The sequence below is a fragment of the Lithobates pipiens genome, unplaced genomic scaffold (assembly GCF_037356315.1).
Source record: "Lithobates pipiens isolate NorthernLeopardFrog02 unplaced genomic scaffold, aLitPip1_a1.2 Scaffold_98, whole genome shotgun sequence".
In the NCBI taxonomy this organism is placed as follows: domain Eukaryota; kingdom Metazoa; phylum Chordata; class Amphibia; order Anura; family Ranidae; genus Lithobates; species Lithobates pipiens.
Window position 1 is genome coordinate 272,614 of NW_027507921.1, and position 18,201 is coordinate 290,814.

Genomic DNA, 18,201 nt, shown 5'->3' on the forward strand with positions numbered 1-18,201 from the left:
TATAGAATAGGAGATTCGACATGACTCTGACAATAACAATCTGTCTATAGAACCTGTGGTCGAATGTGCCTAACCGTACCTCTATTAGTCCAAGATTATATAGAGAAAATATTCGACAGAGAAAAAAGATTTGACAGAGAGAAAAGATTCTGCAAGTTACTGTCCTAAAAAGTGTTTGGGGACCCGGGTCCTGCCCCAGGAGACATGGATCAATGCAAAAAAAAGTTTTAAAAACTGCCTTTTTTTTCGGGAGCAGTGATTTTAATAATGATTAAAGTGAAACAATAAAAGTGTAATATTCCTTTAAATTTCGTAGGGGGGGGGGGGGGGGGGTTGTCTATAGTATGCCTGTGAAGGGGCGCATGTTTCTGGTGCTTAGAACTGTCCCTGCACAAAGTGTAATTTATGCAGGAAAAAAAGTCCTTTAAAATCACTCGCAGCTATTATGAATTGTTGGCTCCCGTAATACAGAGAACACTCATTGAAAGTCATTGATAAAAAAATAAAAAAATAAATAAAAAAAAGTGTGGGGGTCCCCCAAATTCAATTACCAGGCCCTTCAGGTCTGGTATGGATATTAAGGGGAACCCCGCGTCAAATTGAAAAAAAAATTGACGTGGGGGTCCCCCTAAAAATCCATACCAGACCCTTTATCCGAGCACGCAACCTGGCAGGCCGCAGGAAAAGAGGGGGGACGAGAGAGCGGCCCCCCTCCCTCCTGAACCGTACCAGGCCACATGCCCTCAACATTGGGAGGATTGGGAGGATGCTTTGGGGGTCTGTGACCCCTCAAAGCACCTTGTCCCCATGTTGATGAGGACAAGGGCCTCATCCCCACAACCGTGGCCGGTGGTTGTGGAGGTCTGCGGGCGGGGGGCTTATCAAGGGGACCCCCAGATCCCGCCCCCCCCTACCATTTCACAAAGAAAGTGTAAAAAATAGTTAAATAAGACAAACACACTTTTGAAAAATATCTTTTTAAAAAAAAATAAAAAATAAACAAAAGATTCCAGCGGTGGTAATCCACTCTTGCTATCCAGTGACGGACGGTCATCTCTCCAGCGATGGCTCATCTCATCCAGCGCAGTGTATCCATCCTTCTTCTGTCTCCACGGACCACCCGTCACCTGACCCCGCCCCCCTCTGACGCAAGGGGAAACCCGGGGTTCCCTGTGACGTATGGGTGACCCCGCACCCCTCTGATGTAACACAGGCAGGTTTCCGTTACATCAGAGGGGGTGGGGTCACCCATACGTCACGGGGAACCCCGGGTTTCCCCTTGCGTCAGAGGGGGCGGGGTCAGGTGACGGATGGCCCCGCCCTCCGTATATAAGAAACGTCAGGCCGCCGGAATCCTTGCAGTGTCTCCTCCGTGGAGACAGAAGAAGGATGGATACGCTGTGCTGGATGAGATGAGCCATCGCTGGAGAGATGACCGTCCGTCACTGGATAGCAAGAGTGGATTACCACCGCTGGAATCTTTTTTTTATTTTTATATTTTTTTTAATAAAGATATTTTTCAAAAGTGTGTTTGTCTTATTTAACTATTTTTTACACTTTCTTTGTGAAATGGTAAGGGTACTTTTGTACCCCCTTACCATTTCAAACAGGGGGGGGGGCGGGATCTGGGGGTCGCCTTGTTAAAGGTTGCTTCCAGATTCTGATAAGCCCCCCGCCCGCAGACCTCCACAACCACCAGCCACGGTTGTGGGGATGAGGCCCTTGTCCTCATCAACATGGGGACAAGGTGCTTTGAGGGGTCACAGACCCCCAAAGCATCCTCCCAATGTTGAGGGTATGTGGCCTGGTACGGTTCAGGAGGGAGGGGGGGCACTCTCTCGTCCCCCCCTCTTTTCCTGCGGCCTGCCAGGTTGCGTGCTCGGATAAAGGGTCTGGTATGGATTTTTAGGGGGCCCCCCACGTCAATTTTTTTTTTAATTTGATGCGGGGTTCCCCTTAATATCCATACCAGACCTGAAGGGTCTGGTTATGGATATTTAGGGGGAACCCCACGTCAAATTTTTTCTTAAATTTGAGGCAGGGTTCCCCTTAATATCCATACCAGACCTGAAGGGCCTGGTAATTGAATTTGGGGGACCCCCACGCTTTTTTTTTTTATTTATTTATTTTTATCAATGACTTTCAATGAGTGTTCTCTGTATTACGGAGCCGACAATTCATAATAGCTGCGAGTGATTTTAAAGGACTTTTTTTCCTGCATAAATGACACTTTGTGCAGGGACAGTTCTAAGCACCAGAAACATGAGCCCCTTCACAGGCATACTATAGACACCCCCCCTACGAAATTTAAAGGAATATTACACTTTTATTGTTTCACTTTAATCATTATTAAAATCACTGCTCCTGAAAAAAACGGCCGTTTTTAAAACTTTTTTTTGCATTGATACATGTACCCTGGGGCAGGACCCGGGTACCCAAACACTTTTTAGGACAGTAACTTGCAAATTAGTCTTTAAAATTAGCACTTTAGATTTTGAATGTTGGAGTCCCATAGACTTTAACAGGGGTTCTAAAGTATGCTATATACTAGCTCCGTCGAATCTTCTTTATACATTCGACAGACACCATAAGCCTTAAAGACAGATTCGACCGTAATTCATGTGGATTTTCGGACGAATGCAATTTTTGAACGAAAAACGAAATAAATAAAAACGAATTTCGGGAGTAACTAAATAAATTAAGTTTTCGGACGAAAACGAAATTCCGAAACGAAATATTTTACTCTGCACATGTCTAATGATGGGGCACAGTGAGGCTGCATTTGATGGGGCACAGTGAGGCTGCATATGATGGGCACAGTGGCTGAATTTGATGGGGCACAGTGGCTGCATAAGATGGGCACAGTAGCTGTATTTGATGGGACACAGTGGCAGAATTTGATGGCACAGTAGCATCATTTGATATGGCACAGTGGCTGCATTTAATGGGCACAGTGTCTTTGTTTGATGGCACAGTGGTGGCAATTGATGGGCACAGTGGCTGCGTTTGATGGTACAGTGGTGGCAATTGATGGGCACAGTGGCTGTGTTTGATGGGCACAGTGGCTGTGTTTGTGTCAAGAAAGACGTTCTGGTAATCCAGCTGCTTGTGGAAGATCTGTGTGCAGAATTCCCATCAGAAGAGCCAACCGGTGCATGCGTGTGTGACAGCGCTTGGCGCCAAGAAGCTTATTTAAAGGAGACTGTCACCATGCCTTCTTGCTGTCCGGTCTACAGTGTTCTCTGAGACCAGTGCTACTTGTTACCTACTTACCTGATTCCTGTCTACCTGGCCTGTTCCTGATTACTCCTGTTTGCTGCCAGTCTCCGACCCCAGCTTGTCCCGACTACTCTTCTGCCACTCCCTTTGGTTTGATCGCTGCCTGCTTGTTGCCAACCCGGCCTGCACCCCGACTACTCTCCTGCTTCTGTCTGGTACCTGCTCTGCCGGCCAGTGTTTACCCAGCGTGTCTGACTTTGCTAGTGTTGCTGCCGAACTACAGAACACCTCCTCACTGTCTGCTGTTCCAGTGTTCCTGCCAAGGTACAGAGCACCTCCTTGCAGCCGGCTGTTCCAGTGTTCCTGCCGATCTACAGGACACCTCCGTACTACCTGTTGCTTTGGCTGTGCTACGTAACTCCTCCCGGCTGTCTGCTGTGTTCCAGTCATCTGTTCCAGCCCACTGTTCCTGTCAGTCTCTCTTCAGCCACTTCAGAGATGTTGGCGATCGAGAGTTGTTAGCAATCAAGGCCTCGCTCGAAGAATGGCGATATCTTCTGGAAGGAGTAGCTCATCTGATTCTTGTTTATACAGATCATAAGAATCTGCGGTACTTAAAGACTGCCAAGAGATTGAGACCATGACAGGCCAGGTGGGCACTTTTCTTCACCAGATTCTCATTCCACATCACCTATCACCCCAGGTCGAAGAACACCAAGCCTAAAGCTTTGTCGCAAACATACAACAAACCTGAAGCTCCTTCATCCCCAGACACCATCCTGTCCTCAGGAAACTTCCTCCTGCTCCAAGGGGATTTGCTTTCCCAAATCAAACAAGCTTCCATAGGCTCCCTTTCTCCACCTAATACCACTCTACAGGCCAGAGATGATCTTCTGTGGTATAAGGACAAGGTTTTCGTACCCCAGGAAGTGTGAGTTACGGTACTTAGTTCCTGTCATGGTCACATGCTGGCCAGCCATTTTGGTGTGCACAAGACCTCTGAACTTCTTCAGCGCACGTTCTGGTGGCCGCAGTTACGAAAGGATTGCAATGACTATTTGAGGCATGTGCTACCTGCATCCAGAACAAGGGCAGCAAGTCTAAGGTGTGGGGTTTGTTGAAGCGATTACCCTTCCCGGAGAGGCCATGGAGGATGATCTCCATGGATTTAATTGTTGAGCTGCCACCTTCAGAAAGCTACACTACAATCTTTGTGGTGGTGGATAGAATATCCAAAATGGCTCACTTCTTGCCAATGAAGGGCACACCCTCTGCCACTGAGACTGCTAGAACATTCATCAAGAAAGCAGTCAGACTTCATAGCATCCCTGCAAATATCACTTCAGATCGAGGAGGGAAATTTACTTCCATGTTCTGGAGGGCACTTTGTGGGTCTCTGAAGATTGACCTTTCTTTCTCCTCTGTCTATCATCCTCAAACAAATGGCCAGACGGAAATAACAAATCAGACGCTGGAGCAGTATCTGCACTGTTTTTCCTCATTCTCTCAGGATGATTAAGCTCCTCTTCTACCCCTTGCCGAATTTTCATATAATAATTCTGTTCATTCTGCCACAAAGCAATCCCCAATTTTGCAAATTACGGTTTTCATCCTCTGTTCCTGTCTAACAATCTCCCGGAGTGCCCGGTACCAGCCGTCCAAGAGAACTTTCACTTCTTTGAGTCAAATAATAAGCTACTGCAGGAGACTATGGCAAGGACTCAGAATTACAATAAAGAGGTATATGACAAGAAGAGAAGGGGGAGCTTAATCTCAAACCTGGAGATCAGGTCTGGCTGTCCACTTTGAATTTAAGACTGGCATGCCTTTCTAAGAAATTGGGCCCTAAATTCGTGGGTCCCTTCCCAATAAAAAGGAAGATTAATAATGTGGCTGAAGTTACCAGAATCATTCCGGAGTCACCCGGTCTTTCATGTGGTCCTACTCAAACCTGCAGTTCCAGATCCCTTTGCCAACCGGAAGGTCGTACCCCTGAACCTGTGATCATTCATGAGGAAGTTGAATTTGAGATTGAATCCATCCTGGATTGCAGCAAAAGATGTAACCAAGTCCAGTTTCTGGTGAAGTGGAAGGGGTACGGGCCAGAGGAGAACTCCTGGGAGCCAGAGTCCAACATCCATGCCAAGAGGTTTATTCTTGCCTTTAAAAAGTCCCATCAAAGTAAGATGGCACAGTTGGGCATCTGGAGGCTGCCCCTTGGGGGTGGGGGCAATATCAAGAAAGACGTTCTGGTAATCCAGCTGCATGTGGAAGATCTGTGTGCAGAATTCTGATCAGAAGAGCCAACCGGTGCACCCGTGTGCGTGATAGCGCGAACGTGCGCTCGAGTGTGCGCGCAGGCAGTCCGTGTGTCAGCACTTGGCGTCAAGAAGCTTACTTAAATGGAGAATGTCATCTGCCTTCTTGCTGTCCAGTCTACAGCATTCTCTGAGACCCTCGCTACTTGTTACCTACTTACCTGATTCCTATTTACGTGGCCTGTTCCTGACTACTCCTGTTTGCTGCCAGTCTCCGGCCTCGGCTTGTCCCGACTACGCTTCTGCCTCTCCCTTTGGTTTGATCGCTGCCGGCTTGTTGCCGACCCTGCCTGCAACCTGACTACTCTTAAGCTTTCGTCTGGTACCTGCTCTACCTGCCAGTGTTGACCCGGCCTGTCTGACTTTGCTAGCGTTCCTACTGAACATCAGAACATCTCCTCGCTGTCTACTGTTCCAGTGTTCCTGCCAAGCTAGAGAGCACCTCCTTGCAGCCTGCTGTTCCAGTGTCCCTGCCGATCTGCAGAACACCTCCATGCTACCTGTTGCTCCAGCTGTGCTACAGAACTCCTCCCAGCTGTCTGCTGTGTTCCAGCCCACTGTTCCTGCCAGTCTCTCTTTAGCCACTTCAGAGGTCCAGACTAGCCCCAGCACCTGCACCTGTCAGGCACTTGTGCTCCTTTGCACTCTTGCGTCCCTGTCTCCTCTAGCAGGGGTTCTCAAGCCAGAGGCATATGAGAGGCTGCTCCCTGCATTCTGGGCTCCATCACCAGGTATGTGACAGTTTGATGGGCACAGTGGCTGCGTTTGATGGGCACAGTAGCGGCAATTGATGGGCACAGTGGCTGCATTTGATGGCACAGTGGTGGCAATTGATGGGCACAGTGGTGGCAATTGACGGGCACAGTGGCTACATTTGATGGCACAGTGGCTGCATTTGATGGCACAGTGGCTGCATTTGATGGCACAGTGGCTGCGATGGATGGTACAGTGAGGCTACAATTGAAGGTTTTTTTTTTCAAAATTTTTCAGTTTGTTTGCGTCCTCCCAAAAGGGGAGAACCAGCCGCCACTGTTCTGGTGTTTCTTTCACAGACTTTGGATAGAAGTAACAGGTGTGGAAAAATTGGGCTTTGGGCGTTGGTAGTGCCTTCACACCATAACCCCATAGAAGTATTCTTGATAAAATATAGAATTGGCCTTCCTGTAAAAAATTTAAATCAAATGCATCTGTGCTTTTCTGTCAGGGCCCATGTGGACATAATAAAGTTTCCAGTTTTCATTATTTTAAAATTATCTCATGAAATGACACTTGGTTTTACAGAATTAAGTTATAAAAATAAATATCAACAACAACTTTATCAGTGCCCATCAGTGCAGCCTCACCTGTGCCCAACAATGCAGCCTACCTTTGCCCAACAATGCCGCTTCACCTTTGCCCAACAATGCAGCCAACCTGTGCCTATCAATGCAGCCTACCTGTGTCCATCAATGAAGCCTACCTGTGTCCATTAATGCAGCCTACCTGTGTCCATCAATGCTGCTTCACCTCTGCCCAACAATGCAGCCAACCTGTGCCCATCAATGCAGCCAACCTGTGCCCATCAATGCAGCCTACCTGTGTCCATCAATGCAGCCTACCTGTGTCCATCAATGAATCGTGACCAATTATGTTCAAAAATGCTGTTTTTCTTCTTTTTTTTTCAAATTTTCCTTGCCTGGGATTTGGAATTCTTTGCAAATTGAGATGTCACCATATTCACTAAGCTCTGGGGCAAATTATTTTGCGAAACACATCTTCCCTTGTGAAGTGAACAGTCTATTTGACTTTAGTAAATGAACCCCAATGTTTTAGAGAATGAAACAACACATTTCACAGTATTCAAACTGCACTCTTATCTCTTCATGTATGTCTGTACTATCTGTAGCACTGACTCCCGAAGGAGCTGTTAGTTTGAGTTGGGCCTGCCTTCTTCTGAGAAACCCCCCTTTAACGTAACTCTGTCCCCTTGACACAGCTGTGGTGCAATAATAATACAGTACAATATAAGACAGTATAAGGTACCTGTATCGATCCCTCAAAATCCTCTGGCTTCACCTGGTAGGGAAAACAGTATGACACACAATTGTACTCTTAACCAGAAATACCTTTACTGGAAGTGTAACAAATAGAAGTTTACAGAGACTGCACTGTCGTCCCGACGTAGAACGTCAGTACAGCATAAATCAACAGTCAAATACAGTAAGCAATATATAAGTATGTTATTATCTAGACCTGGGAGCTCCCTACTTAAAGTTTTATGTGAGGCCTCACTTAAAGTACTTTCTCCTTTATCTTCTTTCTTCGCTAGCTTAAGTAGTTCCTCAGATATTTGTAATCCAAAGGGTTAAGTGGAAAAGTTAACTTAGAATGCTCCAGGTATAGTTCCAAGAACTTGTAATCACACTTGGGCACTAGAGTGAACTGGGCCTCAAGCCTACTCAATGTCAGTCGCTCAGTTACGCTTCTGTGGAACAACAGGTTCCAGCGAGGCCTATGAGTGAGTCTAACTGCATGAAATAATAATAAACGATGGGCCGTAACCCGCTCACCAACTGGATCAGAATTCTGGGTGATGACTTTGGTCCTATAACTACAGCTTGCTTCAGCTTAGACTGGACCATATGCTCTGTGTCACTCCGCTGACTGGATCTGGTCCTCCACTATCCCGACAAGTATCTCCGAACCTTGTCAATCCGATCAACCAGCTCCGAGGCTCTGTCAAGTCACCTCGCAAACAGTCCGGTTTGCAATCCGTGGTGACTTTCTGCCTATGTGTCCGAGAACCCTCCTCCCAGTTCCGCACAGGCAGGCAGCGTGGTCCCAAGAGGCCAAATATGGCCACTGCAGTCCCTTTTATCCCCCTACCCAGCATGCACTGCATATCACAGTGTTCATGGGTAGGTCACACATACTCCTGGGTAACAAAGGTCAAACCTCTTATCAAACAAACAGTACTTCCTATGAAAGTCTTTTGTGCTTATAATCACCATATCTGTGCATTACCAGATTTTGGCAGTAGATGGGTCCAAACACTGAGCCATCGCAATATCCACAGATTTAACATTGACATATGCATAACCACGTTAATAAACAAATATGTCCCCGCTACATATCTAACAGAAAATGATGTGCTATATCTGTATATTGTACAGTGTTAGGAAATGAAGGCATGAAATAGGTCATCTGACCATTGATCATTGATCCAAAGGAATGAGATGAGCGATTTCACTGTCGCAAAATTTTACCAAAGAGGACATTTTCTATTTTGTTTATTGAGCTGCTATGGCATAATTTGTTGTGGGAACAAGAGTTTGTTTTTGTTTTTTAGGAGGTGTGTGTGTGTGTGTGGGGGGGGGGGGGGGGGGGTAAATAGTTTGTTTTCGTTTATTGTTTTTAGTTTTTCAGTTTTCTTTTTGCATTTAAACTTTGTGCATTTTTACTTTAAGTAGAAATGAGTACACATAAGATGTTATGTACAGCATATTTGTAGTGTTATCAGTAACTAGGCAGAAACATTTTTGAAGGGTTAGTTCACTTTTTCTTAAAAGATTAGAAGGTGAACTAACATCCTACACCCTCCCCACCCCCTGGTCCCACTGTACTTACCTCCATTGGTGATTGTGGGTGTAGTGGTCTAGGGATTTTAAATCACTGCTCTTCTCCACCTTCTTGCTGCAGGTCTTCTGGGAAGGTTCAGATCGACTTTCTGTGCCTACACCGACCAATTATTATTATTATACAGGATTTATATAGCACTAACAGTTTATGCAGCACTTTACAAGTTGAAGCTAGACAGTATAAATAGAATAAACTTTAATACAGTAGGAATCAGAGGGCCCTGCTTGCTAGATCTTACAATCTAAGAGGAAAGGTCAAGAGATACAAGAGGTAATAACTATAGGGATGTGCTTATGGAGAAAAAAAATGCGCAGTTGTTAGGTGGGGCCAGATAGGCTTCTCTGAATAGATGAGTTTTCAGGGATCATTTAAAAATAGACAAAGTAGGAGATAGTCGGGCAGATTAGGGTAAAGCATTCCCTAGGATGGGAAAGGCTAAGAAGAAGTCCTGGAGGCTAGCATGGGATGAGGTGACAAAGGAGCTAGAGAGCAGGAGGTCTTGGGAGGAGCAAAGAGGACGATTTGGTTGGTATGTTGGGACTAGGTTAGAGATGTAGCTGGGGGCCAGGTTTTGGATGGCTTTGTAAGTTTCTGTTAGTATTTTGAATTGAATTTGTTGGTTGAGTGGCAGCCAATGGATTGATTGGCATAGAGGGGTTGCAGACGCAGAGTGGTTTGTAAGGTGGATGAGCCTGGTAGCAGTGTTCATGATGGACTGAAGGGGGATAGCCTTTTCAGAGGTAAGCCAATAAGGAGGGAGTTGCCGTAGTCCAGGCGAGAGATCACCAATCAGAAATGCTCTGATCCATCCCAGAAGCCTTGATCCATCCCAGAAGTGGAGAATAGTTGGGATTTCAAATCTCCAGGCCACTACACCAGTAGGGATGAGCTTCGTGTTCGAGTCGAACGTACGTTCGACTCGAACATTGGCTGTTCGTCCGTTCGGCGAAATCCGAACTCTTGGTCCGTTTGCGTCAAAATTCGTGTGGCGCGCACGGCCCACAATGCACTGCGATGGCGCAGTGCATTGCTGGCTCATGATTGGCCAAGCATGCACTGTGACCCCGCATGCTTGGCCAATCGCAGCGCCAGCAGCGAGGAGAGCCATGATTGGCCACAGGCAGGATGCCTGTGGCCAATCATAGCTCAGGCTGTGTAGTGCACGCCCAAACACTATATAAGGCCGCCTTTGAGGCGGCCTCGTGTAGTGTGTTGGCATCTGAAGCAGTGGGTGTTCTGTGTACCTTCAACACAGTTACACACCGATCGTTTTTGGCTGAATTCCTATCTTGCTCTTGTGTAGTGGTTATTGTCTGTGCCCTGACCGCAGTATACACCACTATATTCACCTCACCTATATAGCTAGTGATCTATCTTTAATAATAGAGCTTGCAGTCAGTAGTGTTAGGAGAGTGCGTGCTGTCTGCGTGCTCTGTACCCAGTACATACCGCTATAATCCACCTACATAGCTGTTCTCTATTTGAGCCCAATTGCCATCTGCAGGAGTTATTGGAAGTTGTGTGTGCCTCCAACACAGCACAGTATACATCTGTATATACCCCTTTATCTCTGCTGTTTTCTGGTTATTGTCTGCGTGCCCTGACCGCAGTATACACCGTGATATTCACCTCACCTATATAGCTAGTGATCCATCTTTAATAATAGAGCTTGCAGTCAGTAGTGTTAGGAGATAGTGCGTGCTGTTTGCGTGCTCTGTACCCAGTACATACCGCTATAATCCACCTACATAGCTGTTCTCTATTTGAGCCCAATTGCCATCTGCAGGAGTTATTGGAAGTTGTGTGTGCCTCCAGCACAGCACAGTATACATCTGTATATACCCCTTTATCTCTGCTGTTTTCTGGTTATTGTCTGCGTGCCCTGACCGCAGTATACACCGCGATATTCACCTCAGCCTAAGGCCCAATTTTTCTGCCCCTGTTTAACAGGGGCGTTTAAGTACAATTTTTGATGCAATGCTTTGCAGCAGGGCTAATTCCAGAAAAAAAACTAGAGTATATGGAAGAGGTTGCAGTGTGGTGGCACCAGCAGCAGTACCTAAGGCCAAATTTTTCTGCCCCTGTTTAACAGGGACATGTAATTACAATTCTTGATATAATATTTCACAGGAGGGCCCCTTCCTGTGCCCACCCAGAGTAACGGTGAGGACTTATAGTGTTGTGGCACCAGCACCACAACCACCAAAGGTCAATTTTTCTACCACTGTTCAACAATGGCATGTAATTACAATTCTTGATATAATCGTTCACTGCAGGGCACTCCAGCGCCCACCAAGAGTCACTTTGAGGGCTTACAATGTTGTGGCAAAACCAACACCTTGTTCCGCCATTTCTGCAGAGCATATAGGGCAGGCCCCTACTTTCAAACATCCAACTTACAAACATCAGACAGCAGCAAGTGAGATGAAAAAAGATGGACGACTAAACAAATTATACAGGGGTGATAACCCTTCCCTATGTTTTCCAAAAAGCTTAAAAATAGTTTTTTTGACTGGAGCTACACTTTAAAAATGTACCAGTTGAAAATTACAAACAGATTCAACTTAACACAACAAACCTACACAGTCCCTGTCTTGTTTGCACCGCCTGTATACTGCTGTTCTGAGTATATAGGGCCTGGGGGCCACACGCATTTCCTTTTTTTAATATGGGTACAGGGTTCCCCTTAATATGCGTACAAGACCCAAATAGGCTGGTAATGGGCAGGGAGGGCTACCCATGCCATTTTTCTCAATGATTTTCAACCATATTGCAGGAACCAGATATAACATTAAAACCGCAAGAGACTCTTCTTGTTCGGTCGAAGGCAGGATTCATCATGCCCCAGATGTGGAAGAATGGAGAGGGATATGAGGCCGCGTACACACGGGCGGACTGTTCGCCCAACCTTGTCCGCTGAACAGTGTTTGGGCGGACAGTCCGCCCGTGTGTGGGCTTTCAGCGGACAGTTTCAGCGGACAGTTGGACGGACAAAGTCTTTCGGAAATTCCGAAAAACTGTCCGCTGAAACTGTGTTTGAGCGAACAGTCCGCCCGTGTGTAGGCTACTTTCGAAATGAGCAAACTGTTCCCGCTCGGAAAGTCCGCCCATTTCGAGCGCGTGTACAGGTAGGCGGGGCCCGCGAAGGAGACGTCGCGGGCTCCGCCGCCTGGAATGGGCTTAAAGGGGAACCCCAACGCCGAAAAAAATCGGCGTGGGGGTTCCCCCAAAGTCCACACCAGACCCTTGTCCGAGCACGCTACCCGGCCGGCCAGGAAAGGGGGGCGAGCGAGCGCGCCCCCCCTCCTGAGCCGTACCAGGCCGCGTGCCCTCAACATGGGGGGGTGCCTTGGGGAAGGGGGGGCCGCGCGGCCCCCCCACCCCAAAGCACCTTGTCCCCATGTTGATGAGGACAAGGGCCTCTTCCCGACAACCCTGGCCGTTGGTTGTCGGGGTCTGCGGGCGGGGGGCTTATCGGAATCCGGGAGCCCCCTTTAAGAAGGGGGCCCCCGGATACCGGCCCCCCACCCTATGTGAATGAGTATGGGGTACAATGTACCCCTACCCATTCACCTGTGAAATAAAGTACAAAAAAAAACACAACACAGGGAAAAAATATTTTATTGCACAGCTCCGGGGGTCTTCCGTCTTCGGGGGTCTTCTCGCCGGACTCCTCCGCCATCTGTGTGTAGCTCTTTTACTAGCGGAGGAGTCCGGCTTTCTTCCTCCCCGCCGCCGGCCTCTTCTCCCGACTTCGGGGGTCTTGTCCCCCTCTTCGGTTCTTCTGCCGGGCCACCGCGCCTTCTTGTAGCTCTTTTGCAGGCGGTGGCCCGGTCTTCTGTCGCCGCTGCCTTCCGTTCTTCTGTCGCCGCCTTCGGTTCTTCTGCCGGGCCACCGCGCCTTCTTGTAGCTCTTTTACAGGCGGTGGCCCGGTCTTCTGTCGCCGCTGTCGTCGCCGCCGCCTTCCGTTCTTGTTCTTCTTCTTGTTCTTCTTCTTCTTCTCCTGGAGATGTTGACTCGACGAGCTCTCCGGCCGGAATGCCAGAGCCGCGCTGTGCGGTCACTTATATAGTGACAATGGGGCGGTGTCACATGGTATATGTCACATGGGTTGGTCACATGGGTTGATGTCACATGGGGACTATGACATCGTAAGGGGGCGGGGTCACCATGTGACCAACCCATGTGACATATACCATGTGACACCGCCCCATTGTCACTATATAAGTGACCGCACAGCGCGGCTCTGGCATTCCGGCCGGAGAGCTCGTCGAGTCAACATCTCCAGGAGAAGAAGAAGAACAACAAGAAGAAGAACAAGAACGGAAGGCGGCGGCGACGACAGCGGCGACAGAAGACCGGGCCACCGCCTGTAAAAGAGCTACAAGAAGGCGCGGTGGCCCGGCAGAAGAACCGAAGGCGGCGACAGAAGAACGGAAGGCAGCGGCGACAGAAGACCGGGCCACCGCCTGCAAAAGAGCTACAAGAAGGCGCGGTGGCCCGGCAGAAGAACCGAAGAGGGGGACAAGACCCCCGAAGTCGGGAGAAGAGGCCGGCGGCGGGGAGGAAGAAAGCCGGACTCCTCCGCTAGTAAAAGAGCTACACACAGATGGCGGAGGAGTCCGGCGAGAAGACCCCCGAAGACGGAAGACCCCCCGGAGCTGTGCAATAAAATATTTTTTCCCTGTGTTGTGTTTTTTTTTGTACTTTATTTCACAGGTGAATGGGTAGGGGTACATTGTACCCCATACTCATTCACATAGGGTGGGGGGCCGGTATCCGGGGGCCCCCTTCTTAAAGGGGGCTCCCGGATTCCGATAAGCCCCCCGCCCGCAGACCCCGACAACCAACGGCCAGGGTTGTCGGGAAGAGGCCCTTGTCCTCATCAACATGGGGACAAGGTGCTTTGGGGTGGGGGGGCCGCGCGGCCCCCCCTTCCCCAAGGCACCCCCCATGTTGAGGGCACGCGGCCTGGTACGGCTCAGGAGGGGGGGCGCGCTCGCTCGCCCCCCTTTCCTGGCCGGCCGGGTAGCGTGCTCGGACAAGGGTCTGGTGTGGACTTTGGGGGAACCCCCACGCCGATTTTTTTCGGCGTTGGGGTTCCCCTTTAAGCCCATTCCAGGCGGCGGAGCCCGCGACGTCTCCTTCGCGGGCCCCGCCTACCTGTACACGCGCTCGAAATGGGCGGATTTGCCTCCTCCTTACGTGGGCGAGTCCGTTCATTTCAAAAGTTGAGCGAACTGTTTGGCAAACAGTTCGCTGAAACAGTCCGCTCGTGTGTGGGCAAGTCCGCTCATGCAAATTTTGAGCGGACTGTTTGCCGAAACTGTTTGACGAACAAGGTTGGGCAAACAGTCCGTGCGTGTGTACGCGGCCTCATACATATGTTCTGGAGATGCCCCAAATTGCACCGCTATTGGAGGGAGGTAGTGAAAATAATAACTCAGGTATTCGATACGGTAGTAGACTTGGAACCCCTGGGTTGTGTATTGGGATGGATAGATGGAGGTAGCGATCCCAAAGATACTAAACTAGCAAAATTAAGATGCCTTTTCCAGGCTAGGAAGCTCATAGCCCAGAAATGGCAGTCTTCCATACCCCCTAGCAGTGAAGAGTGGGTGCAGAATATGAATGGGGTAATCCTCAAGGAAAGGGTAGCATTTATAAGACAGGGAGGTATAAAAAAATTTGACAAGATCTGGAAGTTGTGGTGCGAGAAAATGAATAAGGGTATTTACACCTAAGTGAAAGGGTTGCTAGCTAGGGAAATAGTGCAAGGAGAATGTCTGTGTGAGTGGGTAGGAGGGATGAGGGAAGAGAATGAAAGGGTGTAAAAGGGTTTTATGGAATTTCTATTTAAGCTTTTGTTCAATTTTGTATGGAAATGTTATATGTTTTGTTTAAATTGAAAAGTAATTAATAAAGAGATAAAGTTAAAAAAAGAATGTCCCAAATCTGCTTACTTGGTAATAAATGTCCCTGGCACATTGTCTTAGGGTCACGTTCTTGTCCCTAGGTTGGTCAAAATGGTGGGTGTAGTCACCTTGGTTCAGATTTTTAAGTTTTTGTTACGCTTGTGTGTGAACAATTAGGTAAGAGGGAGCACAGTACACCTAAATGTTTCATTTTAAAGGTAACTCACGGTTAATAATCAGGGCAGGAACGTAATGTAAAGGTCCCTGTGTTACTTTCCTACACAGAAATCTCTCACCAATTCCATGTGGAAGAAGACTGTAATCTGCTTCCTCTAGTCTTGCATCCACTTCATTGCACCCAATATCTTTGGGGGAACTTTTATAAGGGGAGATCCCTGTAACATTCCATGCCCTAAGTCCTAAAGACAAAACTGGTATTTCAGCAACATCCTCCCAGGGTGAAAACATTGGAGGGAAGAGCACACACCAGGAAGTAATTCAGATATTTAATATTTCTCCCAGCATGCACAGCAAGCTCCCTATATCTGCCTATTGGCCAGGTATTAAACATCCCTAACATATATTATTACCTCTAGCACCCCCTGTTGGAGCAATCTAGTTGCCTAGAGCAGTGGTTCTCAACCTCAGTCCTCAGGTACCCCCAATGGGCCATGTTTTGGGAACTTCCCTTGGATAAAATAGCTCTTATCAATACCATGTCATTGATATTGATTTAAAGCAGCTGTGCAAAGTAAAGGAAAACCTGAAAACATGGCCCATTGGGGGTACTTGAGGACTGAGGTTGAGAACCACTGGCCTAGATGATACCAGATAAGACTCCACTGGCTGGCAATCTTTAACAGATCAAAAGTACAAAAAGAGAATTTGGAAAAATGCTAAAGCCGTATTTCCCCGAAAAAATGACCTAGCGTTATTTTCCAGGAGGGCTGCAATAGAAGCCCTACCCCAAAAATAAGCCCTGGTTCAGGGTGCTTGTATACTCCTATAGTCCTCTCTGTTACAGTGGTGCGTGGTGTACTGTGTGTGTGTTTCTGTGATCTGGTGGTGTCAGAAACCTTTGGTACAGAGCAGCTCTCAGCTGATCTCCTCACTGGTCCCCTCATCTTCTCCCAGCTGTTGGTGGGAGATCTCGGCCCCCCTCGCTCTGCAGAGCTTTGGTGGATAACAGAAGGTACAGTAGTCTCAGTGCAGAACCTCTGCAGTCTGCAATCATTTTTCTCAGAACATCTATCAACATGTCATACTGTATGCGTACAGATACTCTTGTCTCCACAAAGGTATTTACTTAAGATCAATCTTCACACGATGCATACAATTGAAGCACTGAAATGCTATAGATCTTTCTTCACATGCACATGCATTTTGGCATTTTACAAGCATTTTAACTTTGTTAAAACTAGGGATTCCTGACAGGCAGGGAAGGAAAGAGAGAGAGAAGAAAGCATGTTATATGGCAAGACCTACCCTAAAAATAAGCCCTACTGGGTCTTTTGTTGCCAAAATTAATATAAGACCTGGGTTTATTTTGGGGAAAACACGGTTTGTGTATATATATCAAATGTTACATACACGAGTATACTTTATACGCATAATAAGTTGTGTATCAGCGATATATCACTTTTGAAAAGAGCTGAAACTCTCTTTTAAATTATGAAATTAGGTAAAAATATAATTTTATTTTCAACTACAGTTGTGATCGTGCGGATCTATACATTTATACATCTCAAAAATGTGAAGGGAGGATACTGAAATCCGGTTTGTATGGAGGAGTCGGGGCAGCCATCGCCGTGTTGGTGATTGTAATTGTCACTGTGGGAGTCTTCCTGTTCCGTACCACACATAGGAAAAAAGAGTAAGACTTTGTTTTGTTGTTGTTTTTGGGTTTTTTGATAACGCCAACTAAAAATGCCAACTTTATCCATTTCCTGGTCAGCAGTTGTCTGTACATAGCACAGCTTATATCAGCTAATGCTTACTGCCAAAAACAATTGGCCATAATATGTGTATGTATATGTGACAAAGTGTGTCGGGACCCTACAGGTTAAAAGGACAGCATAAAAGCTGCAGATGGACACCGGTGGCAAGAAAGCGCCCTGAGGCGATTCAGTTCGCATAGGTAGCGCTATACAAGTCACTCATTCATTCATTCACTGCTTTTCCTCCCATAAGACATTAAAGTGGGTGAATATAGGGAATAAGGAAAAATCTTGCAGGCATGGGGACACAAAGAGCAATGAAAACTTGATGGTTCGACGCCTTCCCCACTCCAGCCAACATTCAAAATAAAAAAATTGGATGGAGCTTTACATTAAACTTTGCTAATAAATAAATAAATGCGTTATTAATATATTTTAGATTGTAAAGATTGAGGCTTAAGTTTGCTTAGTTTTTCAGTTTAAATTACTAAACACATACCAAGTACATCAAAGAAAAATGCGTGCAAAATTTTACAATTAATTTTCCTTATAAATCAGCCACAGCCTAAATAAAAAAAACCTGTGCCCTGCCAGCAAGCTACAAAGGTGGACCCTTTATCTCTGGTGAGGAGATCTCTTTGCAGAGAACTGACACACCCCCTGCTGAGCTAGAGCTCCAATCGGTGGGGAGCATAAGCTTTGCTGACTTGAGAGCTCTCGTCCTGACTCTTCAAGGGCGTGCCAGACCTCTGCAGAGAGACCACTGCTACCACACAGAGCGCAAGGGGGCAGGTTTTGTTTGCTTAAAGCCCCATACACACTATCCGATTTTCTGCTGACTTTTGTCTTTAGATTTACCAAAAGCATATAATATGAGGTCAAACCTTAGGAGTTTCAATTTATATGCAATCAGGCAGGGCCTTGCACTACATGGTTTTGGTAAATCTGAAGACAAAAATCTGAAGAAAATCTGATGGTGTGTATGGGGCTTAAGAAAGAAACTCAACTGTATGGCCGCGTACACACGTGCGGACTGTTCGCCCAACTTTGTCCGTCCAACAGTTTCGGCAAACAGTCCGCTCAAACTTAGCCTGGACGGACATGGCCACACACGACGGACGAACAGTTTGCTGAAACCGTGCGCGATGACGTGAACGGCACGTACGACGGGACGAAAAATACGACGTCCTATAC

The 18,201-nt window shown here is 47.2% G+C and overlaps 1 protein-coding gene across 7 annotated transcripts in view; it reads left to right on the top strand.

Annotated features, from left to right (window-relative positions):
• LOC143973780 (uncharacterized) overlaps positions 1 to 18,201 on the top strand; it is a 183,197-nt gene that overhangs the window by 139,601 nt on the left and 25,395 nt on the right. For all 7 annotated transcript variants that reach the window (XM_077474635.1, XM_077474638.1, XM_077474632.1 and 4 more), the window contains one exon: positions 16,782 to 16,943. In XM_077474635.1, coding sequence (XP_077330761.1) covers positions 16,782 to 16,943 — 162 coding nt within the window. The remainder of the gene's footprint in view (positions 1 to 16,781; positions 16,944 to 18,201) is intronic.